The sequence below is a fragment of the Aspergillus glaucus genome (genome assembly GCF_001890805.1).
Source record: "Aspergillus glaucus CBS 516.65 unplaced genomic scaffold ASPGLscaffold_17, whole genome shotgun sequence".
NCBI lineage: Eukaryota > Fungi > Ascomycota > Eurotiomycetes > Eurotiales > Aspergillaceae > Aspergillus > Aspergillus glaucus.
Genome location: NW_019170469.1, coordinates 473,896 through 500,362, shown reverse-complemented (window position 1 = coordinate 500,362; position 26,467 = coordinate 473,896). Strand labels below are relative to the sequence as shown.

At 49.8% G+C, this 26,467-nt stretch overlaps 13 protein-coding genes across 13 annotated transcripts; 7 read left to right on the top strand and 6 right to left on the bottom strand.

Moving 5' to 3' along the window:
* Positions 1-34: 34 nt before the first annotated feature.
* On the top strand, positions 35-672 carry ASPGLDRAFT_37744 (putative NADH-ubiquinone oxidoreductase B14 subunit; the record flags this gene model as incomplete). Its single annotated transcript, XM_022544865.1, has 4 exons — positions 35-77; positions 195-256; positions 350-496; positions 553-672. The coding sequence occupies 4 exons, from the start codon at positions 35-37 to the stop codon at positions 670-672; spliced, it is 372 nt and encodes a 123-aa protein (XP_022398632.1).
* ASPGLDRAFT_49913 (DNA-directed RNA polymerase core subunit RPC19) lies at positions 427-1,845 on the bottom strand. Its single transcript, XM_022547199.1, has 5 exons — positions 1,369-1,845; positions 1,226-1,317; positions 1,092-1,168; positions 551-1,040; positions 427-494 (listed from the first exon to the last, which is right to left on the bottom strand). The coding sequence occupies exons 1-4, from the start codon at positions 1,489-1,491 to the stop codon at positions 907-909; spliced, it is 426 nt and encodes a 141-aa protein (XP_022398631.1). The 5' UTR covers positions 1,492-1,845; the 3' UTR covers positions 427-494; positions 551-906.
* A 1,621-nt stretch (positions 1,846-3,466) lies between these two features.
* ASPGLDRAFT_131404 (uncharacterized protein) lies at positions 3,467-4,846 on the top strand (the record flags this gene model as incomplete). Its single annotated transcript, XM_022541038.1, has 1 exon — positions 3,467-4,846. One exon carries the CDS (start codon positions 3,467-3,469, stop codon positions 4,844-4,846), a length of 1,380 nt encoding a protein of 459 aa, XP_022398630.1.
* A 354-nt stretch (positions 4,847-5,200) lies between these two features.
* Positions 5,201-6,884, bottom strand: rrp36 (putative pre-rRNA processing protein). Its single transcript, XM_022548450.1, has 3 exons — positions 6,468-6,884; positions 5,734-6,419; positions 5,201-5,678 (listed from the first exon to the last, which is right to left on the bottom strand). The coding sequence occupies exons 1-3, from the start codon at positions 6,627-6,629 to the stop codon at positions 5,555-5,557; spliced, it is 972 nt and encodes a 323-aa protein (XP_022398629.1). The 5' UTR covers positions 6,630-6,884; the 3' UTR covers positions 5,201-5,554.
* An 81-nt stretch (positions 6,885-6,965) lies between these two features.
* Positions 6,966-8,715, top strand: ASPGLDRAFT_27814 (NIF domain protein; the record flags this gene model as incomplete). Its single annotated transcript, XM_022543694.1, has 2 exons — positions 6,966-6,989; positions 7,045-8,715. The coding sequence occupies 2 exons, from the start codon at positions 6,966-6,968 to the stop codon at positions 8,713-8,715; spliced, it is 1,695 nt and encodes a 564-aa protein (XP_022398628.1).
* A 64-nt stretch (positions 8,716-8,779) lies between these two features.
* ASPGLDRAFT_607354 (uncharacterized protein) lies at positions 8,780-10,202 on the bottom strand. Its single transcript, XM_022548449.1, has 3 exons — positions 9,387-10,202; positions 9,220-9,312; positions 8,780-9,167 (listed from the first exon to the last, which is right to left on the bottom strand). Exons 1-3 carry the CDS (start codon positions 9,717-9,719, stop codon positions 8,844-8,846), a joined length of 750 nt encoding a protein of 249 aa, XP_022398627.1. The 5' UTR covers positions 9,720-10,202; the 3' UTR covers positions 8,780-8,843.
* Positions 10,203-10,381: 179 nt separating this feature from the next.
* Positions 10,382-11,966, bottom strand: ASPGLDRAFT_27812 (putative translation elongation factor eEF-1 subunit gamma; the record flags this gene model as incomplete). The annotated part of the gene is made up of 4 exons (XM_022543693.1): positions 10,382-10,668; positions 10,723-11,442; positions 11,666-11,867; positions 11,937-11,966. The coding sequence occupies 4 exons, from the start codon at positions 11,964-11,966 to the stop codon at positions 10,382-10,384; spliced, it is 1,239 nt and encodes a 412-aa protein (XP_022398626.1).
* Positions 11,967-12,226: 260 nt separating this feature from the next.
* On the top strand, positions 12,227-13,242 carry ASPGLDRAFT_37737 (mitochondrial 37S ribosomal protein uS9m; the record flags this gene model as incomplete). Its single annotated transcript, XM_022544864.1, has 2 exons — positions 12,227-13,097; positions 13,151-13,242. 2 exons carry the CDS (start codon positions 12,227-12,229, stop codon positions 13,240-13,242), a joined length of 963 nt encoding a protein of 320 aa, XP_022398625.1.
* A 1,998-nt stretch (positions 13,243-15,240) lies between these two features.
* On the top strand, positions 15,241-16,196 carry ASPGLDRAFT_605149 (uncharacterized protein). The gene has a single exon (XM_022548440.1). It carries the CDS (start codon positions 15,476-15,478, stop codon positions 16,037-16,039), a length of 564 nt encoding a protein of 187 aa, XP_022398624.1. The 5' UTR covers positions 15,241-15,475; the 3' UTR covers positions 16,040-16,196.
* A 1,117-nt stretch (positions 16,197-17,313) lies between these two features.
* Positions 17,314-19,307, top strand: ASPGLDRAFT_604553 (uncharacterized protein). Its single transcript, XM_022548437.1, has 3 exons — positions 17,314-18,395; positions 18,663-18,929; positions 18,998-19,307. The coding sequence occupies exons 1-3, from the start codon at positions 17,504-17,506 to the stop codon at positions 19,090-19,092; spliced, it is 1,254 nt and encodes a 417-aa protein (XP_022398623.1). The 5' UTR covers positions 17,314-17,503; the 3' UTR covers positions 19,093-19,307.
* A 1,331-nt stretch (positions 19,308-20,638) lies between these two features.
* On the bottom strand, positions 20,639-21,975 carry cnaB (calcineurin regulatory subunit B). Its single transcript, XM_022548436.1, has 5 exons — positions 21,682-21,975; positions 21,575-21,627; positions 21,440-21,513; positions 21,053-21,387; positions 20,639-20,981 (listed from the first exon to the last, which is right to left on the bottom strand). Exons 1-5 carry the CDS (start codon positions 21,782-21,784, stop codon positions 20,971-20,973), a joined length of 576 nt encoding a protein of 191 aa, XP_022398622.1. The 5' UTR covers positions 21,785-21,975; the 3' UTR covers positions 20,639-20,970.
* A 223-nt stretch (positions 21,976-22,198) lies between these two features.
* ASPGLDRAFT_27808 (enhancer of polycomb-like protein 1) lies at positions 22,199-24,126 on the top strand (the record flags this gene model as incomplete). The annotated part of the gene is made up of 4 exons (XM_022543692.1): positions 22,199-22,339; positions 22,443-22,925; positions 22,976-23,272; positions 23,329-24,126. The coding sequence occupies 4 exons, from the start codon at positions 22,199-22,201 to the stop codon at positions 24,124-24,126; spliced, it is 1,719 nt and encodes a 572-aa protein (XP_022398621.1).
* Positions 24,127-24,620: 494 nt separating this feature from the next.
* Positions 24,621-26,317, bottom strand: ASPGLDRAFT_131474 (ribosomal lysine N-methyltransferase; the record flags this gene model as incomplete). Its single annotated transcript, XM_022541049.1, has 4 exons — positions 24,621-25,088; positions 25,149-25,373; positions 25,436-26,037; positions 26,167-26,317. The coding sequence occupies 4 exons, from the start codon at positions 26,315-26,317 to the stop codon at positions 24,621-24,623; spliced, it is 1,446 nt and encodes a 481-aa protein (XP_022398620.1).
* Positions 26,318-26,467: the final 150 nt, after the last annotated feature.

Genomic DNA, 26,467 nt, shown 5'->3' with positions numbered 1-26,467 from the left:
AACCCGAACCCGCTTTGCAAACCGTCATTCGAAAATGACCATCAACCCGACTTACCTCGCGCAGCGCACGCGCTCCTGTACGTGCCCCTTCCACACCCTAAAACCGGGGATCGAAAGCCCTTAGAAATTGCTGCAATGTCAATGGACGAGAGGGATTGGCTGAGCTAATGGGTGCAATTGGATGGGGTTTTTAGCCGCGAGCTGGAATGATGCGAAGTATCGTGTGCTGAAGTCGTACCGGGAGTGGCTTCGTGCGGTTAGTTTCTCTTTTTCCTTGTTTTGGGTGCTATGCTATATGGAGAATGGGTTCGGTTGCTTGCTATGGACATTGGCTAATGGTTACGAACAGTCCCCCGAGATCCAGACCATGTACTCCCTGAACATGCCTGTCTCCGCTATCCGCACCAAGGTCCGTCAGGAATTCGAGAAGCACCGCTACGTCCAGCAGCTCAGCGCTGTTGATGTGCTTTTGTTCAAGAGCCATGCCGAGTTCCAGGTTAGCATCCGCTCCTCCCGAACTACACCCGGAGAAATGTCATTAACAACGTGTAGGAAACACTCAACTTCTGGAAGCAGCTGTCACACGTGATGAAGTACTTCCGGCCAGAGGAAAGCCCCGGTGCGCGGTTACCCCCCAACTTTGTGTCTGGGTTCTTGGAGGGCCGCAATTAGATTAGATTTCTTGATTGCGGTGAAGTTTGCATTGGGATTGTGTCATGGGTCGAGGGGTTATGTAAATATAGTCGGTTTAGTTCAGTTCGGTTTTTCATTCAAACAAACACGTCTATGTGATGATGCAAATCAAGTCATATCTACTAAAACAAACCGCTTATAACCAATCCCTTGGGAAACTTTTATAAACGAGAACGCCGGGAAAACAGTATTATTACAGAGAAGAAAGGAAGATCACGAGGTCATCTTGTCCGCTTCAGCGGCGTTAAAAGTGTCGCGCGACGTGGTGAACTTGTCCGTCACGACATCACAGAGATCCATGAGGTCGTCGAGACCCTTCTGGAGGGCATCAGTTGCGGTGGTTTCATCTATAATCCATTAGCTGAATTCGCACACTATGTATAGAGGGGGTAACCTACCAGTCGTCTGAATCCGCAGATTCATCTTCTGCTCCGAAGGATGGGGAATGGTGTAACCGCAGAATTCGACTTGGGGGCTATATAATGTCAATATCATATCCCCATATACTCAGCAAAGAAGGTAAGTGACGTACTTCTTCATAATCGAAAACCGCAACGCATTCCCCAATGTATGACCCTCGCCTTCAAACTGAAACGAAGCGGCTGTCTCGGTGGCGCCAGGGAGCTGTCTTCGTTAGAACCTCTCTTATTATATCTTCAAGTAAAGGAAACGAACAACGACTATGCGCTTCTCCTCCATCTCCAAAAGATCATCTTCCTCCTGGTATTGTTCCTGCTCCTGCGGGGCGGCGTCCATCATGGACTGGTCGTGGTCTTGGGAGTGCACGGAGGAGGGCATTTTGATTTATATTTGGTTGATTCGAATGCGACTGCGGATTCTTGGAGGTGTAGGTGTGGTGGGCGATGAATTTTTTGCGATGCGATCTTATCTCCGGCTGCGGCGGGCTCTTTCAATTTTCTGTGCTTGGGCGCGGCGAATATCTGCAATGGCCAGGCCGTTCAGGTCTGAGAGCTCCTCGATGCTGTTCTTTAATTAATATGCGTCGTAGATTTATTGAAGGACCTGGTCTGATACTATCGCGGTGATAAAATTTCCGGACGCAAAATGTTATCGATAGCAGACCGCCTTGCCTGAGGCACCTGCGGAGTAGTTAACTAGGATAACTGTTACAGAGTACTCTTTAAAGAAACGTTCACCATGCTAGCTGGGAAATTACTGGATATTATTAGAGTATGCAGTAATACTACTCTGTACTCCATCATCTTATCAATGAACGTTATCAAGGATAGCCTTGTTTCCGTGGAATTGCTTATTTGTTTGGTGAAAGTTTTCAGGGGACAACCCCTTACAGTTGTCAACTTGCTGCGTACCTACAGCACGAGGTGAATACTGTTGATACTACAGTTATGTACGGAGTACTCTGTACTTGTACGTACTACGTATGTACAGAATGATATCCTGATCTAAATATAACTAACCAAACTCCTGGAAAGCATGATTGCGATCGACCAGAAGGGTTAAACTATTGAAGCACTTGGACCAGCGGAGTCACACATGGGAGGCATTAACTGCTGGAGCGTGCATCGCAATGGGAAATCTGCTCATTTCAGGAAATTAAGAGCTGGTCATGACAGAGAGGGAAATGACAGAGGAGAACTAGATCCAATGGTTCGTACTGTCATAAATGAATCAGTCTCTACTCTCTACTCTCTACTCTCTACTCTCTACTCTCTACTTTCTACTCTCTACAGAGTACTCCGTACAGAGTTGGCGAATGGATACGGAGACAGACCATTGTCACAGCTGTAAAACCGTCCATGTCTCAGACAGACCCCCTCAGGCCAATCACCACGAATCTCTCCGCTTCAGTTCATATCCAGAGATCCTCTTTTTTGGTCTCCTTTCTGAGTCTCAACCCATAACTACGGAGTAGTAGTACTTGCACGGAGTACGGCATCTCATCTCTGTTAATTACTGACTGTGTTGCTCTGAACATCCTTACTTACTAATTAATTAACTTCCTTCACCCTCCTCCCACTCAGCCTCTCTTTTTACGGTGTTTCATTTCTTTTTCTCTTGTTTCATTTCTTTTCCTCTCTCTCTCTCTCTCTCTCTCTCTCTCTCTCTCTCTTTCTTTTCATTCCTTTTTCTCTTTCTTATTCTTTCTGCTTTCTCGTGTCCTCGTAACTGATCCGGTCCATTTCGCTCGCTTGCCGCTCTGGATCCTCCTCTTCCTTCTCCTTCCACTCCTCCCCCTCGTGCCCTGTCGGTTTCCGGTCTGTCGGTCGACCTCTCCTCGTTGTCACACTGCCGCCAGCCTTACTTCTAGCCGCCCGTGTGTGTTCTCTTTATTCGATCCGGATACACACGCTTAACAAGCATATTATTCCTCCCTCGCGTCCTCGTTCTTCTTCCTCTCCAATCAGTGCTCGTGTTGTTTCGCTGTGTTGGTGTTGTTGGGTGTTGCTCTCCCCCTCCACACCATCAACAAGCCTCACCCCGGCGTCTCAGAATTGGGAACAAAGAAAGGATATAACCGCCATATCCGCTCCTTGATACTCCGCGCGTCTCGATATCGATATCTCCTGGACCTAGACTCGACCGGACAATTTTCCAACACTTTTATTTCCTTTTTCTCCGGCCGACTTACAGCCCTCGTTGCATGCCCCCCCCCGTGAACGCCCCCCGAGGTACTGCACCGGTCTAGATTCGTACCTGTCACAAGAATTCTGTTCTTGTCTTTCTTATATATCCGTCGAGAACACGTTCAATTTTTCATCCTTCATCACACGTTTGTTATCTTCCCTACAACATGTCCACCGCTGTTGCGTCGGCCTCCGCGGCCTCGTTACCATCTCCGCATCAGAATCGGGACCCCAGTCCCAAGAGCTGTCCGACCCTGGCTCCCAACTCCCATCCTCAGCCATCGACTACTTCTCCTCGTGTGTCTATCTCTTCTCAAGATGGTTCCAAAATCTCACCATCAGAGAAGAAGCAAGTGTCTCCCTCGTCACAGAATGGAAAGAATGCCCCCAAAGTCACCGTCAAAAAGGAGCCCCCGTCGTCCCCAGCGATGCAGTCTCAGAGCACTCGACCCCGACCTCGCAAACTGGATCTGTCCAGCAGCCTGCCTACCTCTGGCGGGTTATCTGCTCGACCACCCGGAGGTCCCATGACTGCCCGGGAGGGAGTCAGTATGCAGCATGTAGGCATCGCTTGCTTGTCCCCAGGCTTCCAGACCCACGACCCGATCTTGCGGGAGCAGCTGCAGCGGAGTCTCTCTGTCCGTGATCAGCAGCGATCAATCATTGAATCCCGCCTCCACAGGACCGCCAAGGACGACGGATCCGATGGTCTCAAAACCTCCGATGCATTTGGGATCAAGGGCTCGAAGCGGAGGCCTCCGCCCGGCTTGTCCATCGTGCCTCCATCGGCAGCCCAATTTGCCAACGAGCGAGTGGTGCAGTCTGCGCCGCTGAACCAGACCTTTACCGGCCGACACCAACCTCAACCGCTGACCCGTCATATCGCCAACCAAAGTCCAACATTGGGTGCGACATCTCACGTCCACCATGTCCCCGCTACCCAAACCAACAACCGACTTCCTCCGCTGTCTGACGTCTTTGGGTCTGATGCCTTGGGATCGCGTGAGAGCCGTGCTGCGCCCGCTTATTACCAGGCTGCAGCGTCAGCCTCGACTTCGTCTCACTCCAACAACCTACCTCCCATGTCGTCCCCGGGTATCCCGGGCAGTGCCACGCAGGCTCGGTCTCGCGAGTACCGTTCGGCGGAGGAGGCAGTCCATGAACTCTCTGGTGGACGTGAAGACCTCCTTCCCCGTATCGTCCACTACTCCGGTCAACCCCAGGCTCGTTCCCCACCATCGAAGACAACTGCTCAAAACGGCGTAGCACCCGTCTCTGCTCACATCGCGCCGCCGCCACAACCCATGTTGCATCCAGAGGGAACGGCCCGCCGCCGTCCTCGCAGCGAATATGAACAAGACAACGGTAGCCCGCCGTTGGGCCATGGTCCAGACCACTATCGACCAAACCCAGCGATGGCACATGGTACTAATACCGCTTTCCACGGTCCATTTGGGGCTGGAAGAGACTCACCTGAGACACAGCGGCGCAAGAAGGAAGAATTCTTGAGCCTCTGTTCTCGGGCGTGGGATCTGTTTCACTCTTAAATTGGACTAAGTATATATGTTCTCTTGGATAAAAGCCGGAACAGGACTTGGACAAGTACCTGGGCTTGGTTCCTGCAAGTCATCCAGACACTGTATCTTTTGGTTATCAGAAAGCACCACGGTGCGGATCTGATATCCTGCATAAAAGAAAGCTGCAATAATTATGGACTCGAGGGTCTGCGAGTTGGATATGATATGAAAACTGAATGACCATTGATATGAACATGAACAAGCACATCTGAAACTGGAGGAATTTCAGTTGTCCTGTCTTTTGCGTTTATCATTTGTTTTTCTATGCACTGCATCTATACCATGCAAGTTGCCTCATCTATTTTTCACCTTTTTTTGGTCGTCTTCAGGCGTTTTGGTTTTCTATTTTGATTGTTGTCATTTGAGATTCATGTTCGTCATCCATTTGCCTTCTTGACCATTGGCGTTTTTTCCTTGGTTCAACGTTCTACTGCCATATACCATCAATATCTTCTTGTTTCATTTTTTGGTCTATAAAATTGCGCACTTTTGGACCGAGTACTATACGCCTTTTTAATTTCTCTTCGAACTGCATAATTGCCCTAGCGCCTTTTGGGATGTTTTCGGAAGGAGGATTGTATGAAGGGTCTTATATACGAAATGGATATCTCAACTTTTTTAAACATACACTTCAACATGTATAACGAAGCAAAGCCATCTATGCAGCACGCTTCCGCTTCATTGCACCACCCTGCCTAGATGGAGGAGGATCACCCTCAAACCCTCTCCGTTCCATAGGCATCTCCTTGATCTCCTTCGAAGCCACCTTCTTCCTTCTCCTCTCCAACGCCTTCGTCCGATCCTTCGAGTTCATCTCATTATACTTCCGCATAATTACCTCCTTCTTCAGTTCCGACTTCTTCATATAGTACGGGTTACTCTTCTTTCCCTCCTTAATCAACTCTTTCTCCTTCCTCTTATGATCCGCCAGAACCTTCTGCTCGCGCTTCCGGTTCTCACTCTCCCTTAACCTATCCGTCGCAGACCGCACCTGGTTCTTCAACCTCTCCTTCTGGAACGGATCCTTTGTCTTGGCCATTTGCTCCTTCAAGTCCTTGAGTTCCTTGGCGCGGTAGTCGTTTAGGAATCCGTAAGCTTTTTCGGAGGAGTCGATGGACATGTGCGTGTTCTTGCCGACGACTGTGGGGTCGAAGCGTGGATCGCGGGAGCGGGCTGTGGCGGGGGGCTCGATGATGGTGCGTCTTCGGGTGACGGCGCGTTTGGTGGATTGGACCATGGGGGCGTGTTTGGAGGAGCGCTTTTCGAGATCTTTCTTTGACGAGTTTGAGGACGAGGAGGATTGTTTTTGTTCGCGGGTTTCGCGGATGCGTGCGCGGATGTCGTCGAGGGGGTTGACGGGTTGGGTGTCTGCGTCTTCTGTGGTTGAGGACTTTGCGCGCTTGGTTTTTCGGGGGCCCATGGAGGATTGGGCTTTTGCGAGGGCGCCGAAGGAGATGTTGTTTAGGGAGGATTGGATGTCTTCTTGGTCGTCTTCCTCATCTTCATCGTCGTCGTCGTCGTCGTCGTCGTCGTCGTCGTCCATCTGATCTAGTTAGATCTTGTTATTCACAAATAGGCGCACAGGACTAACCACTTCATCTCCTGAACCCTCGTCATCTTGCTCTTCACCCGACTGATCTGAGCCTTCGTCCTGCTCTTGCTCTGACCCAGAACCCTGCGAGTAGACCTCCTCGTCATCGTCATCGTCAGGCTTCGCTCGCACGCGGCGATTGAGAAGATCAGAAATCGCCATTTTCTTTTCTTCTTTCTCTCTTCAATGATTAGATGCTGAAAATGAAGGTCAATGGCGGCGGTAAAGTCGGAGGAAAAAATAATACTGCCAATATTAAAGGCGGTAAATCCTTATCAGAAACTCTTATTGGTGAATCGCCGATCAGTCGCATATTTTCTCTCCAGATTGATAGACGTCGCCTCCGAATGTTGGTCAATTCACCATTTCCTAGCGTTCCTTCGTTTTTCGTCTGTTCGTTATTCACTTGTTTAGAATTTAATACCCACGACTCCAGGGCTTAAGTCCCATCCGTTCCTTCTATTTTCGCCCAATATTCGACACTTGTATTCGAGCCGGATGCTCCAGCGCGGGGCGTTTAAGGTACGACTAAGCACTGCATATTAGTCGCAATTCAAATAACTAATAAGACCTACAGCATATAGCGAAATTGACCTTGGATACGCGCTTAACTCTACCGACAAAACCATTATTTTCTCAGACGGAGAGCGCCAGGATCGCTTGCGACAGACAGATGAATCCCCCGAATACAGGTCGGGGGAGGGCGTTGAGATCGCATACTCGACCGGGTGGTGGACAGGATAATGGTCATGGCAGTGGAAATGGTGGTTCTGGGCGCGGCAGGGGCTCCTCGAGAGGATATCGCCCTCGTAGGGGGAGAGGGGGAGGGCAGAATTCAAGGAGGGGAGACGCTATGAATGCGGAGGGAAATGCTGGACTTGCTTCTGATAACTGGCGAAGGCAAAGTCAGCCGCGAAATAATGCGAACCAAGGTTGGGGGCAGGCACAGGCAAACGGGAGTGAGGCTACAACTCTAGGCGCATTTACGGGGATGCCTACGAATGAACAGTTTATGCCGCCGTTTACACCGTTTACTTTATTACCGGGGATGGACCAGTGGAATCCTATGAACATGCCCTTCCTACCACCACATCTCATGATGAATCCTAACATCCCGAACCCGATGACGATGCCGCCAATGTTTAATCCTACGATGCCGTTGTTCAATCCTTTCGACCCTATGAACCAGGTACCTGCGTCGGGAGGGTTTCCAGATACTGTGCCTGCACAAAGACAAAAGTCGCCCACTCCTGCACCACCAGAGGCAGCGGAGCTTTATCTACAGCAAGCATCCCTACCGCCGACACCTCTACCATCAAAATCAAACCCTCAGCCCCTCCTCATCATCCTCGACCTCAATGGAACCCTCATCTACCGCAAACATCGCAAGTTCCCGCCCTCATTCGTCAAACGCGCAGGCCTGGATAACTTCCTCGACATGCTCATGCGGAAACACAAAGTCATGATCTGGTCCAGCTCGCAGCCGCAAACGGTCAAAGCAGTCTGCGAAAAACTACTCACCGACGGACAGCGAAAGCGACTCGTCGCGGAATGGGGACGCGATAAATTCAATCTCTCCAAATCGCAATATAAAAACAAGGTGCAGGTGTACAAGACCCTTGAAACCGTCTGGGCAAATGAGTCTATCCAATCTTCTTACCCAGGCAAAGCGGGCAAAGCAGGGAAACGGTGGGACCAGACAAACACGATCCTCATCGACGATAGTAAACTCAAAGCGCTCAGCGAACCGTACAATATCCTCGAGATCCCAGAATTTACGAACACACCTGTCCCCGGCGTCGACGAGACAGCAATCTTCCCAAAGGTACTCGCTCGCCTCGAGACGTTAGCCAAACACGATGACGTGAGCAATATGATGCGCGTTTGGAATGATCAGGGACAGGGTGTCCTTGATTTCGAGCTCGAAGAAGATGTATACAGCCCTAGAAGTACCGTTTCAACTACGACTACCTCTTCGACTTCCGATGGCACATCAACGCCCCTCGACCCAGTCGAAGCCCGCAAAGAAAAACGGAAAGCTCGCAAATGGGAGCGAAAAGCTGCAAGACGCGCTGCATCGGTGAACTCAAGAAGTCATACTAGTACTCCTACAAATGCGCTGAACACACCTGCATCTGCCTCTGCAACACAGGCTGAACGCTCACCATCTCCTGTTTCTGTCTCTGGTGGGTCTGTTCAGTCGGAGAATCATCTTTTGGATAAGTTGGAGGAATCTTTGAATGTTTAGGGAACATATTTTTGGACGCACATTGCTCATGGTGTATATTATTTATTACGTCGCATCTAATGATTACTTGGATATCCAACCACCACAATCCGCCACAAAAGCCTCAACCCAAATCACCTCAAACAAACCTACATAACCCCCGGCATCCCCCTCTTAACCCCGGGCTCACCCAACCCAGGAACCAAAAGTGGCCTCTGCCTCTCCATTCCACTCCTAAAAATCGGAAAGAACCTCGCAACCCCACTACTCGGCCCATACGCCTCCTCAATCAGATACACAGTCACACGCCACCACGCCAGAATCGCACTGAAAATCCAGAAATACGCGGCGGCTTTCATGCCCGTGTGCACGGAGGTGCCGTAGGCGAAGAGGCAGCAGGCGATTGTGGAACCGATGGCGAGGAAGACTAGGACTAGGCAGAGGATTATGTCGCGGGCTGTTGCTGCGATTGCCTGGTTTACCACTGTGTTAGTGGTTGGGATTGGTGGTTGAGGAGGGACGTACGCCAGACCAGGTGAAGAAGGTTAGAATGATGAACCATGATGCTAGTTCGGGGAAATGCTCATCAATGGGGTGTGGTGGAAGTACACGGGTTGCCTTCACATCACACATTAGCCCTAGTTCCAATACCGCATACTTAACCACCAAGAACCAGGGGAAGAAAGACGTACAACCAACAAATAAAGCAACCCAATACTCATCCAAAAACTCCCCCAAAGCGCATGAATAACCGTAACCAGCGTATCCCTCGCCGCATACCCAAAAAACGCAGCCACAAACTGCCCCAGCCCACCCCAAAACGCAACAAACGGGAAGAATATCAACGGCGAATCTTCGTTGCCCCACCAGCGTGCTATGTAGGTTGCTGTGATGAAGGTTGAGCCGGCGAAGCCGGCAAGGCCTAGGGCCGCGGGGGGTGCGATTGGGCGGAGGAAGATTGTGACGTGGGGTTCGCGGGCGAGGGTGTCTTGGATTTTTTGGGATTCGGAGGTGTCGAGGGACATTTTGGTGTCGATTGGTGATATTAGGGATTAGGGATTAGGGGTGTAGTATTATTGCTAGGGTATATGGTTGGTGTAGAGAAGCATGGTTGCTATTGCTCAGGATAAGGGTATCCTTGTTATATATTCTATGGATATAGAGTTTTGACATAAGACTCGTTTTTGACGTCAAACTTCCATAAGGTTATGTGAAGTTACATATATACTCTTGATCCGCAGCATCCGCGCCAAGAAACAAGGTCGTGCACCAGGGCAATTGAGTTTGAATCACAATTGCCTGGCCAAGGAACAATCAATCCTACACAGCGGAGTCATGCTCTACAGGCAGCCTAGAACAGCCATTGTGGCTGACAATGCGAGATCATAATTGTTTGGTTCGAAACCTTCATTCATTCAGCATCATAGCGTGAGACATCAACGCGTGACATTTTCTATGCTCTCAACGAGAAAACACATCAAGACGTTTCATCGTGGACAGCGTAAACCAGGACGCAGTGGGATAAGGCGGGATGACGTAGAGAACCTGACCAACTGACCCTGTAGGACTTTTTGTATCTCAAAACTGGCCTCCACGGGTATAATAATCATCATCGCAAAGATATGTTGAGGCCGAAGTCATCATCGATAAGTCAAACAAGAGAAATGCTACGTCTTAGTGCATTCCTCTATTTGAGGACGTGACCGTCAACCCAGGGGTACTCCTTGCCTTCGACGACAACAGGGACGTCCCAGGCCCACAAGTCCTCAACGGCCTTGCGGTCCTCCTCCTTGGTGTGGTCGAGCTTGGTGAAAGCGTAGCTCTCATAGTCGGGACCAACTTCGAAAGCGGGGGCCCACTCCTGGCCACGGATAAGGTAGACACCGCTGATGAGGCAGTCATAGTTGGTACCGTACACGGACTGAGCACCGAAAATGTACTTGCGGGAGGCCTCAAGACGAGTCTGGGTACCACCTGTAAGAACAGTTAGATAGGTTCAAAATGAAGGTTCAAAAAGCGGGTACGTACCAATCAGGTTGTTGGCCATGAAGGTAAGCTTGAGCTCGCTGTTGTACTTGTAGTCAACCTTGTACAGAGAGAACTCCTCAGGGTTGTAGTTCTGCCAGAACCAAGGGAGAACGGTGGGACGGGTGTCCTCGTTGGAGTAGAAACGCTTGAAGTCCTCAAGGTTGATGGAAGAAGCGTTGCCAAGAGCAGCAAGAGGGTGCTTGGGCTTCTCAGCAGGCTTCTCCTCAGCAGCGGGGGCGGGGGCGGGAGCAGCCTTGGGGGCAGCCTTGGGCTTCTCCTCCTTCTTGGGGGGAGTGTACTTGATGCACTCCTCAGCGAAGACAGGGTTGGGGACGACAGCCTTGAAGACGGGCTGGTCGATGATAGTGTTGTACCACCGGGAGACGGCGGGGTTCTTGGAGCGCCATTCCTTGTCAAGGACAGTAGCGAAAGCGCGGGTGAGGAGAGAGGCGGCGAAAAGATCAGCCAGGGTGACACGCTCGCCAACGAGGTAGGTGTTGGCAGTGAGGTGAGACTCGAGGACACCGGTGGCCTTCAGAGCAGCCTTGGCAGCCTCGTCGACGGTCTTCTTGTTGTAGCCGTCGAGGCCAAGGAGAGGACGGTACCAACCACCGAAGCGGGGCAGAACCTCAGCGTTGATGAAGGACAACCAGCGGAGGATGGAAGCGTAGTCCTGCTTGGTCTTACCCAAGAGGGTGGTCTTCTCGTTCTGGGAGGTCACTTTAAGGTAAAGTCAGCTTCGAGCTTCTCAAATCACGCAATGTGCAAACAATGCCAGAAGAAAAAAAAAATCCCCCTGAAAGCGGGGTAGTAAAAAGTTTCAGAAGTGAGTTCTCAACATAGTTATTTGTTATTCTGCCAGGGATAACTAGTAAAATAAAACATTCATCATATAAAGGAGGCAAGCATTTCAACAGAGCAAGAAATTTCTTCAAATACATACCGTAGACAACCAGAGCAATGACCTCGGACAGAACGAAGCCATTGGCACCCTCGAAAGCAGGGATCTTGCCGAGAGGGTTGACCTTGGTGTACTCAGCAGACTGGTTGAAAGCAGCAGCCGAGTTGGCCTCAGTCTTGACCAGCTCGATCTCCAAGTCGTTACTCTTAGCAGCGACTTGGACGGCGATGGTACGGCCGTTTTCCTATGCATGAAGCGGGTTAGTGTGATCCATAGTGATATAGAGGAATAAAGCAGAGAGGAAAGCACATACAGGAGTACCGTAAAGCTTTCCGAAAGACATTTTGAAAGATTTTGTTGGGAGAGAAAAGGAAGAGAAAGAGGGACGAAGCTGTCAGAGGGGTTGAATTTTGTGATTCAGATGGGGCCCGGCGCCGGCGGAATGTTTGGCCGCGCACGTGAGCGGTATTCGAAAAACCTCTGGATGGATTAATGTTTGCTTGCCGGAGTCGCCAGTCAAGCCGTGGTATACGTCTTCCCCCAGGGCCCTTGTCCTTATTATTATCGCATCCCGCTGCTTCTGTCAGCCTGAATTCGTTCAGTATGGCTTGGCAGAGGCCCAGTTGTATCGTTCAGGCGATGCAATCGCTTCGACTGCAACCTCTCCGGTCCTCCGCATCCCCTCTTTCTCCGACTCCCACACAGTTCCTCTTGCGGTCCCAGAAGGCCAATGCTCGCGGCTATGCGACAGAGACATCGTCCGATTCCTCAGTACAGGTGGTGCCCGATGCTGCACCAGCAGCACCCGCAATCGACTTCGACCAATTCCCGTACCGACCTGCCCGAATTGTTCCCGCGTCTCCCTCATACTTCTCTGGAAGCCCCAAATTCATCGATCACCTGTTGAGATTGGAGAACCTGCTGGCCGAGAACGAACGTCTGCCGAAAACATCGCCGATGCACGTCCCGCGAAAGGCCTGGCTCAAATTGGCCCAGTTCCGCGACTTTGTCGGCGAGCCTGTGCCAACGAAGAAATACAAGAGCCTGATCAAGATCCTCCAGCGAATCAACCGGATCAGACCGGAGATCATTCCTGATTATGCGAACAATATCATCAAAGAATACGTCCGTCCCGGAAACCCGTACGGAGTCAAGCCGGCACCCCCAACGTTGGATGAAATGGGTCGGGCCCGTGGTCGTGGGAAGCGAAAGACTTCGTCCGCCGTCGTTTATTTGGTCGAAGGTGAAGGTGAGGTGCTTGTGAACGGGAAGACTCTGTCGGAGGCATTCCCGCGCGAGCATGACCGGGAAAGTGTGGTGTGGCCGTTGAGCTCCACCGAGAGACTGGACAAGTATAACGTGTGGGCTACTGCCAAGGGAGGCGGTACGACTGGACAAGCGGAGTCCATTACATTGGCCCTTGCTCGGGCATTGCTGGTTCATGAGCCTGGTCTGAAGCAAGCTCTGCGGAAGGGTATGTTCTTCCCTTTGTATATGAAGTTGCCATCAACTAACTCGATCACACAGCTGGTACGGTTACCGTCGACGCTCGTCGTGTGGAGAGGAAGAAGCCTGGTCATGTCAAGGCCCGCAAGAAGCCCGCCTGGGTCAAGCGGTAAAGACATACGAATATCTTTTTATGCCGTTTCTTTTCTTCCTTGCTGTACTATTATCCCGCGTTTTCGACGAAAGTATATCCTGTATTCAAAAAGCATCCCGGACTTTGTTCTGGGACTCGCATGTTCTATGGTAAGAGCAATGTAACTATGGCGTTGGTTTATGATTTGGATTATCTGTACGTGTGATGGTGAAATACAAAATCTTCAACAACTAAGGGCCACAGGGGATTTCCCAAATCAAGGTATACATTCGAGGATCGAAGGGGTGCCATGTGCACAATCAAGCTGCCTTGTCTATGGTTCCATAAAACAACACTCCAGGAGATTCAATCAAATCCCTCAAGACTCGGCCATACATAGACATACATTCATGCAATTCATAGCACAAGAACAGGCGAGATCCACTGATAATCATTAGCATTAAATGAGCAAGCATCCATTGTAAAGTCATTCTACTGAATAGTCACAATATATGCACTGTCCATCAAACTATCATCCGCATGTACTCTACATGACGCAACGCACAAGGCATTCGCCATTCCTGGATTAAACAACGAAGGTGGCGATACTCAGCGTCGTCACCTCCAATCAATTTGCAATCGGTCGTTCGAGGCTCGCAGTTGCATCCTTGTGAGGAAGTAGTATTACAATGATGCAAAGGATGAACAATGCAGCGGCACGAGGACAGACTCCATCTCCCACTCGGCAACCTCCGTACTGTGTATTAAGCTGCATATAAGTGGATAGTTTAACTAAACTAGGCTGGAGGATCGATAAATGGATGCCCTAGGCTCTACCCGGCGATGTACTTTTGCATCTGCTCCTGCTTCTCATCTAAATTGCAGATCTGGAGAACTGGGAACTCAATGCCAGCCGTGCGGTCCCTGCATGGCATAGCCAAATAAAATTTCCGCATACTTGGCCTCGGCCGTGGCCGTGAAGATTATTGATTTAGCATGGCCTGGCCTGGCCTGGTCTGGTCTGACGATGTACTCTAGTGTGAGGTCTGCTGCCCGGTAGATCCCGATGGCTCGTTGCTAAAGTACGAGGGCTTTTCTGTAAGTATGGAGTACAAGTCGGTTTTGGAGTAGACGTGCCCCAATGGTTCGCTGCAAGAGCGAACTGTGCACTGCACTGCATGCACCACGGTCGAGGATCTACAGCATGAGCCACTGCTGACAGATACCTTTCCCCAAATGGGAAGCAAAGCGACCACAATGACAAAAACCGGGTCGTACAAAGCCCGAGCTGAGAATCCGGAGGAAAGCTGTCATCGTATCATTGGCTCAGGGGTCTGGTTTTGAGGCTATTTCTATTCGTCCATACAGAGTGGGATATGTATTCGGGATTCGATCTGGACTGCCTTTTTGAGCATGACATGGCATGGTGACATGAGTCGTTGTCAGCAATTGCCCTTTTCGAATTAGTATTATGTCCTCTTTAGACTGCAACGGACGAGACAAAGCGACGTTTAGGCCTTTCCTTTTTTGGGTTGGTCTAAGCATAACACCATGTCGCGGGCCGTCATTGTCTCCCATGAAGGCTACCAGGATGGTTAAACGTGGTACCGGTAGCAGCAATGAGGATCAGAGTACATGTGTGGCTATCAGCATGACTAGCATTGACTTAGCGCGCTAGGCCCCAATAAGGAAATGTAATAGTCGCTGTATTGTGTACGATGTATGCGTACAAAATAGTACCCATACTGACAGAGCATGTCTGGACCCTTAGCGGCGGAGTGCCTGACGAAGATCACAAACCATACTGCGTATAGGAGGAGTCTAATACGGCTGACACCATGAGAACCAATTCCGGGTCAATTATGCATGAACAGGATTCATTCGTGGATATGAGGAAATTTCCGCTGATCGTACTCCGTACGTTACAGCGGTACGAAGGAGATTCCCCAATCGGTAATAATTCGCTTCTCCGGGGTGAGCCCAACGAGCCGGAAAATCTCCTCCATACGGGAGGGGGGAATAAGACAAACGAATAGATCGGGGTTTGTAATGCTCTATATTCTGTATCGACCCCAGAAAAACAGCAATCAGATCGGTTCCGGGTCTCCGATTGAGACATGCGATTGATGCAAGAGAACGCTGGATTTCCTTCCTCTGCGCGCGCTTGTTCCAGAGATCGCTTCCTTCTGTCTACATCCGTATGTAATGATCCGCTGTCAGGATCACGAATACCGAAAGTACTATGATTGTTACTCTGGCCAAGGCTGTCCAATATGGTGGCAGACAGTATTATTGAGATCATGAATCCAGCTGTGGGGAATCACGAATCGCATTGGGGAGCGTACGTGGCGTCTGGAGAAGGATTTGTATTTTGTGATCTATTTCAAGATGGTATTGGCGATGATCCTGATATTCTGCTAGCGGCCCTTTTTTTTTTTTTTTTCCCTCTTTTGGCGGCCTTTCTCTGCTGCGGTCACGTTGTCAGGGGAGTAGTCCGGATACGTTCTGTATACTCTGCCCGGTGTGATTGTAGTCAACAATCACTGTGCGATAATAATTCTCCTGTTGGACCGCCAATGTCAATGTTTTCTTTTCCCGCCTCAATTTCATGCTCCCGCATGCGCCATGCCCACAACACCCACGCACCATCAGGTACTAGTTTGAAGTCTAGCATGTATATACACCGGGCACCAACGGGATGGTTTTCGGGCACAATTTGGAATCAACGCAACAAATTTCCGTATCACTGTTTTCTCTTTTTGTTTTTAAAAGTCCCAACAATTGGAATTAACTTCTCGGGAACCCACACAAGACTGACCGGTCCACCGGGTTCCTGAGCAAAGACCCAGCGTTCAATCAATGTCATTAAAACAGCTGTATGGAGACGGATTGGGAGAGGATAGACAGGTGGAGGGTTCAGCGGCATCCACTTGGTTTCTCTGGGGATCACGATCCGGAAGTTTAAGCGGATCCAATCCCAGCAGCTATCCAGGTGTCAGTCAGGTAAAACAGCAAACCCTAGTGACGGGTCACCCTTGACAATAGTATCGTTTATCGTCATTCGTTCGTTTCATTCGTTGTCTGCTGTCCGCCTGTCTGCTTGCTGTCTCTCGCCGTGTACCACTTTGGGGTCCCTGGGAGGCTATCATCTATGGATTTCCATAGGTTCAAAAAAAAAATAGTACACCAACAATCAATCAGACGGAAAAGCACGAGTTATGTTGTTGTCTGTCTCTCACAGCAGTTAGATGGGCGTTTAATTTCCTGCTTGCGATTCTTCAGTCAGAATGGATCAATCAAAAGCACCCAGTGGCCCCGAGAAGTAAGAGACACAGGGAAGAAAAAGAAAACCTACAGGAAGATCGAACGAGGGGCACCTTTCTCTGTCCCTCTTTCTGTGTGTGCTTTCCCTCTTTCACTAAAAAAAAAAATCAAATCAAATAAAAAAAAAAAGGATCTAAATAGATTGACATTTTTCTGTCATTTCTTCCTTTTTTTTATTTATTTATTATTTTTTTATGGCAAACTATTTTCTTTTTCTCTCGCTTTGTCCCGTTTGGTGTGTTTCTGCTGCTGTCTGTAAGCATAAAAAGCACACAGCAACATCCACTGAAGATGATGCTTCAGCCTCTTCATTGTTCCTTCTCTTTAGTCTTTGCCTGTGATTGATTGATTCGGGATCTGCTTTGCTACCCCCCTTGGAGCTGTTGAGATAGAGTTCTCCACGGCGCTTCTTCTGTCATCCATCCGTTCCGGTTCGGCTGAAGTATATATATATATACTGCTGTCCTCCCCGCGTTCTGACAGCATCTTCCAAGGCTCATTTTTATGAGACATTTCCTGGAGTATACTTAAGACTCGCTTCTTCTCTCTTTTGTGCTCCTTATCTTGGTGGCATTCGTTCACTTTCTGCTCTTCTCGTCGCTCTGAAGTACATCTCACTCGTCCGCCGCTTCGGTATCTCAAGGTTCGCAAGAACATCTTTCTTTTCATCTCATATTGCTTTTTCCTGCATCGTATCACTGTGCTGACATATGTGATTTATACCAGACGTGAGATTGTCGTGGACATTTATATCAGCTCATCCTCGAGTCACTCGCGCACGAGGGTTGTCAGTTGCGATATCAACCGGAGAAACAAAAAGCTCAAAATTCCTGAAATCAAGAAAAAAGCGTCAGCACAAAATAACCGACAAACTGGAATCCTACGCAAGTCCTCCAATCTCCCCTCAGTCGCTTTGGCCTGTCGACTTTGATCCCATACTCAAGGGCTCAACTTTTTTCTGGGACGGGTCGAGTGGCATGGATGGCGACGGCCAGAACTTCAGGAATCATGACCAACCCATTTATCCATCGAGATTTAGAATGGGCCGGCGCGCAGTTTCCAGACAGCCTAATGGTGGTGCTACGGATCGTTTCAGACAGACTGGTGCTCTACCCTCAGCAGCACGTGGTGATGCTACCATGCTGTCGCAAGCAACGGGGAGCGTTCAGATGCCATCTTCGTACGTGGACTATGGATACACAGACACGTCTTTCCCGGGAGGCACACAGCTGCAACCATACCCTCAAGGCCAGAACTCGCAACAGCAGCAACAACAACAACAACAACAACAACAACAACCGACCTTTAGCGACTACGAGCAAGAGGTAGTCTATAGCATACAACAGCAGGGTCCACCACACGACTCTTTCTCGATCGTTCCACAGTATCCCGCACGACAGCCCGCCGCAACGATCGAAGCGTTATCGAGCCAATTTGCCGTTCCACAGTACTTTCCGGCCGGGGAACCGACGGAAACCGGTGTTGGTGGTCTGCTTTCGCCTTACTTGAATACACGATTCCCTCCTGCTACTTACCCTCCACCAGGTCCCGCTGGACACGCGAGCGCATCGGCGCAGCTCTTTTGCACAACTATGGCGGATTTAACGAATCCTTTGGGGGCAGCAGCAGGGCAGCAGCAGCAACCGCCACCACAACAACAACCGCAACAGACACAACAAGCACAGGCGCAGCCACAGCAATCAGCCGCAAATCCAGCGACAGCGATAGCACATTTGGAGGACGTTTATTCGCAGTACCAACGAGCCATACGAGTCACGCTGGACCACAGTCGCGCGGGAAGCCTGGTGGAAGCTGGTCAATCAATCTTGGAAATCTCCGAGTGGGTTTTAACTAATGCGGAACAGCTCGGTATGTTTTCTTTTTTGTATTTGTCTTTTTTTCTGCACCGGTGCTTTTCGCCTTCTTTCATCGAAACAATCCGTCCTTTGTCCCTACAATAGGTCGAGGTACGTTCGTATACGTATATGCGGGGATCTGCTGCATATATTGTTCGCGTACTAAAACCGGTGATCCATGTCGATTCATATCATTCTCCTGAAAATCAGCCTGTCAGAGTGGAGAAAAAGTCCCAAACAAAGAGCATGATTGCTGACTCGTGCCGTTCTGATTTACCAGGAATCTTCCGTGACGATGTTCAAATATACCCGTATCAAATGCGCCTCTGGAACGACTTCAACATCTGCTGGTTATCCGTTTGCCAGATGCAAAAGGACCTGACTCAGGAAATTATACAAAGCGGCCAACAGCGGCCCCATGTCAGTCTCATTAGCGCGGAGTATCTGGACCATATGGGGAAGCAACTGATCCGCCTCTGCGACCAAGTGGAGGAGCATGGGTTAGTGGATTACCAGATTGGGTTTTGGGAGGAGGAAATCCTCAGTAGTACGTCTTTACTTTGTCGGAAATGCGACATTACATGGCAGGAAATATATACTGACTTGGTTCTCTAGCTTTGTCCCAATGTCTCGATCTCATGGAAATCAGACCGGAGATTTTGCGCACTCGTCCGATGGCACCTCCTGTGACAGTGGTATCGCGATCGTGATATTTCGCTTGGATTTCTCCGACGAAGTACTTTTGTCTTCCTCGGTAGCCAATCAACCTGCGACCAAAGCCGAATGGGGACTGGAAGCTGCCGCTGGAATATCACATGCTTACCGGAGCCCTTGTCGATCAGCCGTACTACGATGACGATGATGACCGAGAAACAGAATGATCTCAGCTCCGTGGCAACCCTAGCCAACATCAGAGACAAGAAAGTCTTAGGGCTGTTGCCTCGAGATGAAGAAAACAACAGAATCATCGTCTCGACATCGTTTTGATTGACGTTTGATATCCCGACCGAACCCGGATGTTTTCTTTTTCTCCCAACAAAGACTCGGTTTTGCATAGAACGTGGTAACGTGGAGGGTGGCGCAGCACAGCGTTGGTCCACCACGATATAACCAGAATTACGGATACGCGAACACGGGACGATGACGATCTTTCGACTCGTCGATTTCACTACTGACAAACCGATCATGACTGATTCTGACTATTGTAGCCATGTTTGGATGCGTGCATGCATGGAAGGAAAGGGGAAGGGCAGACGGCAAGCCCGTCTAAAAATTGAGATTGGTGTCCTTGGCGTTGGTACTGATTGACAATTTGCATTGGATTTTGGATATAGCGGGTGTTGCAGATTTTTTTTTTTGGGTTTATTATATGATATTTGGAGTTTGGGAGGGCATTTTTGTGTCTTATCTTTTGGTTTTGTTAATAATTAATGAGATACCCATTGCCATTTTTTGGATTGACCATTGCCAATAACCCTAGTTCACGACACTCACTATCCGAAAGACTTAAGCAAACAAGCTGCTTGAATATTTCTTCCATTACCCTTGTTCATTCTGATAGTCACTAGAAAGAGTAGCAGCCCACAAATACATGCATCATGTGATTAAGCAAATATGGCGGGATTGGTCTTGGTCAGTCGTCGATGATGGCCCCTGGCTAGCCATACAGTCGAGTAAGTGCCATAACCCAACTTCTCGGATGTGTCATGGTAGATGTCGCCTAGTTTAACGGGATGATGCCTTCTACGGGGGTTTCATATCATGGATGTGTGATAACGGTGAGTTGGGATTGCTTGTTGTACCCCCAAAAAACTCAAGAGGCCGCCATAACTCCAAGTATGCAACAATCACCCCGACCGCTGAACATCGTCCTCTGAGACTGGGATATCGCTGGCTGGATGCACAAGCACCTAACCGACCACATGCAGTCGATCCTCCTGCGCGTACCCGAATGTCTCCTCCGCGGATCCTGGGGCACAGCACGTCTGTAGATATCCGGCTGGGCGCGAGTTGAGGTCTTCGATGCGGTGAGGTTGTTTGATGGTCGGGCACCAGGCTGGTGGCGTGTATTGGGTGAGGCATTGTTTGGAGGGATGGGTAGGTTATTTGGGCCGTTTTCTAAGATGTTCCTGGGGACGTGTGATTCAGAGGTTGTGAAGAGTATTTTGATGAGGGATCGGTTTCGATCCCTAGGACGGAGGCTAATTCAGATGATTTGGAGAGGCGCTTTTCATATATGAAGATTAACCCTGAGCAGCAGAAGACTGCTAAGGAGCTGTTGAGGAACTTCGTCTTGACTAGCATGGACGATGTATCAAGTCTAGAAGTCGGTTATATGGTCTATTATGCTGTAGCACCGTAGCAAATCCGAAAGAATATAAACAGCATTTTTAACTTTCATTCGCATCCAAAACACCCACTCCAGACTCCGAGAATCGTGTATCAGGTTCATAACCGCCGTAGCATATGGTCTTGTTTATCAGATGTTGGTCGTTTAAGATACAAGGGGTCATCACGGATCATTATCATGTCAGAACCAGAAATATGCACAAAGAATATGGCAACCAAGACAACATTAAATGCCATGCTTAAATATAGTCTGCAATAAATCAGCATCATTCTACACACATACACACACTTTTGGATGTGAAGGGGGATGGTGGGACATACTCAACGTCATGCTCATGCTCACATCTGTATTCTCAACCATCTCCATAAACTCTTCGAAACTAATCTTGCCGTCGCGGTCCTTGTCCGCCTCCATAATTGTCTTATCCACAATCTGCTGCAGCTGGTCGTTCTTCAGGTTCGTGCCGACCATCATCTTCAATACGATAAATAGCTCGCCGTTGGAGATGTAACCGTCTCGGTCGACGTCGTAGACTTTGAATGCGAAGCGGAGCTTTTCTTCTTTGTTGCCCTTGGAGCTGAAGGCTGATAGGCCGGAGACGAATTCTTGGAAGTCGACGTCGCCACCGCCGTCTTCGTCGAAGATTGCGATCATTCTGTCCGTGTTGTGAGCTACCGCTTCCGGAACTGTATTATGACGGCACGTACCTCGTTGCGAGCGGGTTCGAGGACACCTGAGGAAGGGAAAGGAATTCATCTCGATCGATGGCACCGGAGCTATCCTGTAGAACAAACAGTTCAGCGGGGTTGAGGGGCAAATGGCCTTATCGCGAGTCAACGGACCTTGTCGAGTTTCATAAACCGCTTGCGAAGTCTCTCCACCTCATCTCTGTCGACTGTACCGAGTTAGTTGTGACCATTGTTTCAAAGCGATAGATAGGAATGCGAACAGTTGGAGGCTGATACGATGGTATCAAAGAGCTGGGATGTGCCGACGGAGCCGCGTCGCCTTCGCGCATCGTACATGGCGGCATTATTGGGAGAGGGATCCATGGTGATATATAAGAATGCAAGCAAGTAGAGAAAAGAAAGGAGTATGAATGGGTATCTGGAATGTATGGTAGGTATCAACAACGTAGGTTAAGGCGAAGTCTGCCAAGGAATGCCAAGACGCTAATCCCCCCTCGTCCGTAGCGAGGGGGCAAAGAAGAGTCCCACACCGTGTTCACAGCGCAGCGCTGACACATCCGCGTACTGAATTAATCAAAATCCTCACCAAACCGCCTGTTTTGCTACGAGACTTCAGCCATCAATATCTCCCACCACCTATCCTTTTTCATCAAAAAAATACCACTACGCGATTTCGCATGATCTGGGCTATTGATTAATACGAATTTCGGGACCTCTCGGCCCATGGCCATCGCTCTACTGACGCGCTAAAAATACGCATGACTAGAGACGGCCGTAATGGGCAGAACGCGACCCAAGAAGCTCACGCCAAAGGCTTCGATCCCCATTGTCGGCGAGACTGAAATTGATATCATCGATGATGAGGTCCAGAGCACTCTACAACAGATTGAAACTGGTGTTGAGAAGGCGGAGGAGTCGGTGAGTGCGGTTGCCCCGGCTAATTTTGGCCCACCCCTGTACAACATCACGTGATGACATCACCAACTTTCAACCCTCAGTTGCTGATGCCATTTTTTGATAGGAATTCCATCTGCAAGCTGCAATCAATGCAACCGCCCAGGGAAAAGTAAACGAGGCGCATATCCCCACGCCCGAAACCATCCTCAGTAATGTTCGATATGACGCCCTCTATCCCCCGGTCTTCTCGCAGCCAGCGACGTACATCCGCTTCTCGTCGACGGTCGAGGATTGTTGCGGATGTCCGTATAACATGACTGAGGAGGATGATTCCTTCCTCATCGCCTTAAACGGGAAGCGGGATGCGTCCAACCAATGTACCGAGGACCAGTTCGAGGAGGTTATGCACTTCTTCGAAGAGACTACCCAGACGAAACAACCTTATGCGGCTGTAGATAGCCCACCAGTTCTTTCGTTTGAGGAGATCCAAGAGTCCATGGACGCCGCTGTAGAACAAAGCGTAAAGCATTTCGCCAAGGACATCTACCCGCACTGGAAGGAGACGCGGATCGGTGCCGGAAATCAAGTATTGACTTCTAACTTGAAGGTGTGCAACCCTTTGCGAATTCGTCCAGACTTCCGTGCTGACTGTCACAGTTCGAAACGGGCCAAGAGACCGACGATACCGATCCATATGTCTGCTTCCGTAGGCGTGAAGTCCGCCAGATTCGCAAGACTCGCGGCAGAGATGCGCAGAGTGCCGACAAGCTGCGGAGACTCAGAAAAGAGCTCGAAGATGCCCGGCAGTTGGTTGCACTGGTGCGGCAGCGCGAACTGGCGCGGAAGGAGATGCTTGCTGTTGAACGGCATGTCTTCTTGCAGCGTTCTGAGGTGAAGGACATGAAGAGGAAGCTCAACGTCAAAGACGACGACGAGGACCTCATCAACCAGAAGGTAAGAAGCCCTGGACTGTCTAAGGTTGTCCATACTGTGCTAACCCAACAAAACAGCCGAAGAAGAAGCCTGCAGATGCGGCCATGCAACGACCTATTCCTTCTCAGCTTCGTATGCCGCCAAAGGCTGTTTCCCAGGCTGCCGAAGATTTACAGCTGCTGGAAGACGTCCAAGCAGAAAAGGAAAACGAAATTCTGCGCGACATCAGGCAAAATATTGCCAAGCATATCAAGTGGAACGAAGGCTATGTGGATTTCACAAGAGCACCTCTCTCCCCATCCCCCGAAAGAACCTTCGAAGCCGCTTTCCGTCCGGCAATCACTACCCAATTGCCAACTCCACCATCTTCGGATACCTCGGAAAACATGATGGACACATCATTAGATACCACCAGTGCCCTGTCGTTCCGAGATAAGCTAGCACCGCGTACGATGATGGAACTGCATGAGGATACTAGCAGAATACCCTCATTTAGGAGACGTATTGGGCGTGGCGGTCGTCTGCTGATTGATCGTCGGAATATTGCTGCGCCGTGTAGAGTGGAGTTGGATCCGCTGAAGGCCGATCGCTTCAAGTATGATCGCGAGGATTCGGACGAAGAACTCGACTATGAGCGAGACCAGTACGACATCCAGATCATGCAGCATCGAGCCATCATGGCGGCCAAAGCCCGAGACCAAGCTGCAGCTGCAGCTCAGGCACATGCGCAGGCGCAAGCAGCCCATGCCCAAGCCCAGGTTCAGGCGCAGCGACGGCTGCAGGCTGATCAGGTCGCGGGCAACCATAACAACATGGGGCAAACAATGGGGTCAAACCCTGGGCCTGGTGCCGCTGCCCCAACATCAGAGGCATGAGCTGGGCTTGTCCTCTGAGTTCCTCCACTCTTTGCATGATGCAGGCGTTGTTGCTTTTCGACTCTTTTCTCGACACCTTCACCTCTTCCCCGACGTGTACTTTTATTCCCATTCCGACGCCTTGTTCACGCGTTACCGCTTTTATAATCTCCGCCATCTTCTTTTCATACCCTCTCACCCTTCGAACACACCTTGATCATTCGACGACCTTAAAAGCCATCAAAAGTCAGGTTTATGTTGGGGAAGCAGTTCTTCCCCTTTTCTTTTTGACGACATGACCTGGATTATGCAACCATTAGTGTACATAGCAGCCCTTTTTTTTCTTCCCCTCTCCTTTTTCTTTTTAATCCGAGAAAACCAACCAGTCAATAGACTCATGTATGGATAGCTATGAGGTCAGCAACGAAGAAACAAACAAAATAATAATACCAAATTTATGACAAAGAAATCAACTTTTCCTGTTTCCCTTAACATCCATAACATCATCCAAACAATCACGTCCTCTGGGCCTTCGTTCTCCTCGAGTCTTCTTCATCATCGGCACTCCGTTTCGTAGAAAGCAAACGGTCCAGCTGAGTGGACAATTTCTGGAGAATCTCCTTCTCTCCAATGCGCACCGAGACGGCCATCTTAAGCCGGCGCTGGGATCCTTCCAGCGGACCGGTGGCATCCATTGGGTTCAACTCGGCTAGGAGTCCCTGGTCCAGTTCGATGTTCGTGGCGTACTGGGAGCATTTCAGTTGAACTGCTTTCTGGAGGATGCTCATCTCCGGCCGGCCGACTGCGAGCTTGGGGGGTTTATTCTTCGACTTCTGCTGCTCCAGTTGCTCCGGCGATAAGGCCAGGGTTTTGAGTAGGAGCAGGAGTTCGTCAGGGAGGACATCCGGCAGGGGATCTTCGGATGAGAATCTCGGGATGATATATCCGTCGTCAAGGAAGTCCAACTCTGCAAGGAATTCCAGCTAAGAGTGCGTTAGCATGACTGGATCGGGGATATGGAAAGGAGAAACGGGGAATAATACCGGAGGCTGAGACTCAACATCGTCATTGCTCAATCCTGCAGCTTGGCAAATGTTGGACAAAGAGAGCTCCACCACATCGTACTGGGCGTAGTTATCTGTCACATAGCCATAACGTCTCAAAAGATCCGCACGGGGGAGTTCGCCGTAGTCGTTGAAGATCTCCTCGCCAGCCGCGATAGGCTTTATTGCCTTCATAACAAAGTCTTCTTCTTGGAACAGCCGCGCCTAGATTGATTCCAAGATAAGTATGCAAATCGTGCCATGGTAGGAGATAAGAGAAAACTCACGTTGTTCCGGTCTGCATCTGCATTCAACAGGTCTGCCATGGGTACCATTCCCTTGGCCGGTTGTTCTTCTTCCTCATCCGTTTGATATCCATCTTCGCCATCACCATCACCATCTTCATCCTCGTCTTCCGTCTTGCCAATGTCGAACGCATAGGCCAAGATCAGGGAGCCCACCATATGAGCAATGTGCAAGAGGGCCTGGGTGCCAGCATCGCCATCATAGGAGGAAACGCCCTCGATAGGAGGGAAGATAGAAGGATTCGCTCGCACAATGGGTGCAATAGTCTCGAGAATCGACTCCTCCGCGCCCTGCTTACCAATCTTGTCGACTACCGCACTACCCTGAAGCTCCTGAAGTTCGGACGGAGACCAGAACATGAGAGTATCGAACTGTCTGGGAAGGACCTTGAAATACTGGTACCAAGCAGACTTCTCTCCTGCAAGGTACTCATAGATCATAACCAGCATGAGTGACATCCAAGGACCGAGCTCGTCGACGTTCTGAGACAGTAATTCAGGCAATTTCGAATTCTGCACGGAGAGGATGAGACAACGGGGGATGGCAAACAACTCTTCGCCTTCGGGGATGTCGGTCTGGGCCACTAGTGGAACAGCGTGATACCTGCCTGATCAGAGATGACAATCCCATAAACATCACTGAATTCAAGTTGAAGCACAATGCGAGCGAAGTAATGGGGGGTTGGGTGCGGGTGCTTGTAGTGTGAACGTACCGACTCCTCTTCCAGCATTCAGGGATCTCAGATCAGCCATACGGATATTCGAGTTCATCCGTACGCCAGGTCGGCTTGTGAGCCAGCCGAGGAAGTCATTGGACTGCTTCTGGAAGCTGACAGGGTCAGGAAAGTGGGAGGTGGAAGACATGGTGCGAGGGTAGGCGAAGAAAAAAAAGAAAAGAGAGAAAAGGTTGTGAGTGAGAAACGCCGGGTGAAAAAAAGATAGACAATCTAGCAAGATGCTCTCAGAGACCTCCCAAGCGAGACTTTAGCACAATAGAAAAGAAAGTGGACAAAA

What these genes read in the sequence shown, in the direction of transcription:
- ASPGLDRAFT_607354 (XM_022548449.1), bottom strand. Translation starts at nt 9,719, where the DNA reads ATGTCCCTCGACACCTCCGAATCCCAAAAAATCCAAGACACCCTCGCC. An exon ending in GGTTGCTTTATTTGTTGGTT is followed by an intron (nt 9,313 to 9,386) that starts GTACGTCTTTCT and finishes TGTGATGTGAAG; the next exon opens with GCAACCCGTGTACTTCCACC. An exon ending in CCTTCTTCACCTGGTCTGGC is followed by an intron (nt 9,168 to 9,219) that starts GTACGTCCCTCC and finishes GTGGTAAACCAG; the next exon opens with GCAATCGCAGCAACAGCCCG.
- cnaB (XM_022548436.1), bottom strand. Translation starts at nt 21,784, where the DNA reads ATGGATCCCTCTCCCAATAATGCCGCCATGTACGATGCGCGAAGGCGA. An exon ending in GGTTTATGAAACTCGACAAG is followed by an intron (nt 21,514 to 21,574) that starts GTCCGTTGACTC and finishes TTTGTTCTACAG; the next exon opens with GATAGCTCCGGTGCCATCGA. An exon ending in TCGAACCCGCTCGCAACGAG is followed by an intron (nt 21,388 to 21,439) that starts GTACGTGCCGTC and finishes CAACACGGACAG; the next exon opens with AATGATCGCAATCTTCGACG.
- ASPGLDRAFT_49913 (XM_022547199.1), bottom strand. Translation starts at nt 1,491, where the DNA reads ATGCCCTCCTCCGTGCACTCCCAAGACCACGACCAGTCCATGATGGAC. An exon ending in CGGTTTTCGATTATGAAGAA is followed by an intron (nt 1,169 to 1,225) that starts GTACGTCACTTA and finishes GACATTATATAG; the next exon opens with CCCCCAAGTCGAATTCTGCG. An exon ending in TCTGCGGATTCAGACGACTG is followed by an intron (nt 1,041 to 1,091) that starts GTAGGTTACCCC and finishes AATGGATTATAG; the next exon opens with ATGAAACCACCGCAACTGAT.
- ASPGLDRAFT_604553 (XM_022548437.1), top strand. Translation starts at nt 17,504, where the DNA reads ATGGATGGCGACGGCCAGAACTTCAGGAATCATGACCAACCCATTTAT. An exon ending in AACTAATGCGGAACAGCTCG is followed by an intron (nt 18,396 to 18,662) that starts GTATGTTTTCTT and finishes CTGATTTACCAG; the next exon opens with GAATCTTCCGTGACGATGTT. An exon ending in GGAGGAGGAAATCCTCAGTA is followed by an intron (nt 18,930 to 18,997) that starts GTACGTCTTTAC and finishes TTGGTTCTCTAG; the next exon opens with CTTTGTCCCAATGTCTCGAT.
- ASPGLDRAFT_605149 (XM_022548440.1), top strand. Translation starts at nt 15,476, where the DNA reads ATGGTGGCAGACAGTATTATTGAGATCATGAATCCAGCTGTGGGGAAT.
- rrp36 (XM_022548450.1), bottom strand. Translation starts at nt 6,629, where the DNA reads ATGGCGATTTCTGATCTTCTCAATCGCCGCGTGCGAGCGAAGCCTGAC. An exon ending in AGGGTTCAGGAGATGAAGTG is followed by an intron (nt 6,420 to 6,467) that starts GTTAGTCCTGTG and finishes TAACTAGATCAG; the next exon opens with ATGGACGACGACGACGACGA. An exon ending in AACCCGTACTATATGAAGAA is followed by an intron (nt 5,679 to 5,733) that starts GTCGGAACTGAA and finishes ATGAACTCGAAG; the next exon opens with GATCGGACGAAGGCGTTGGA.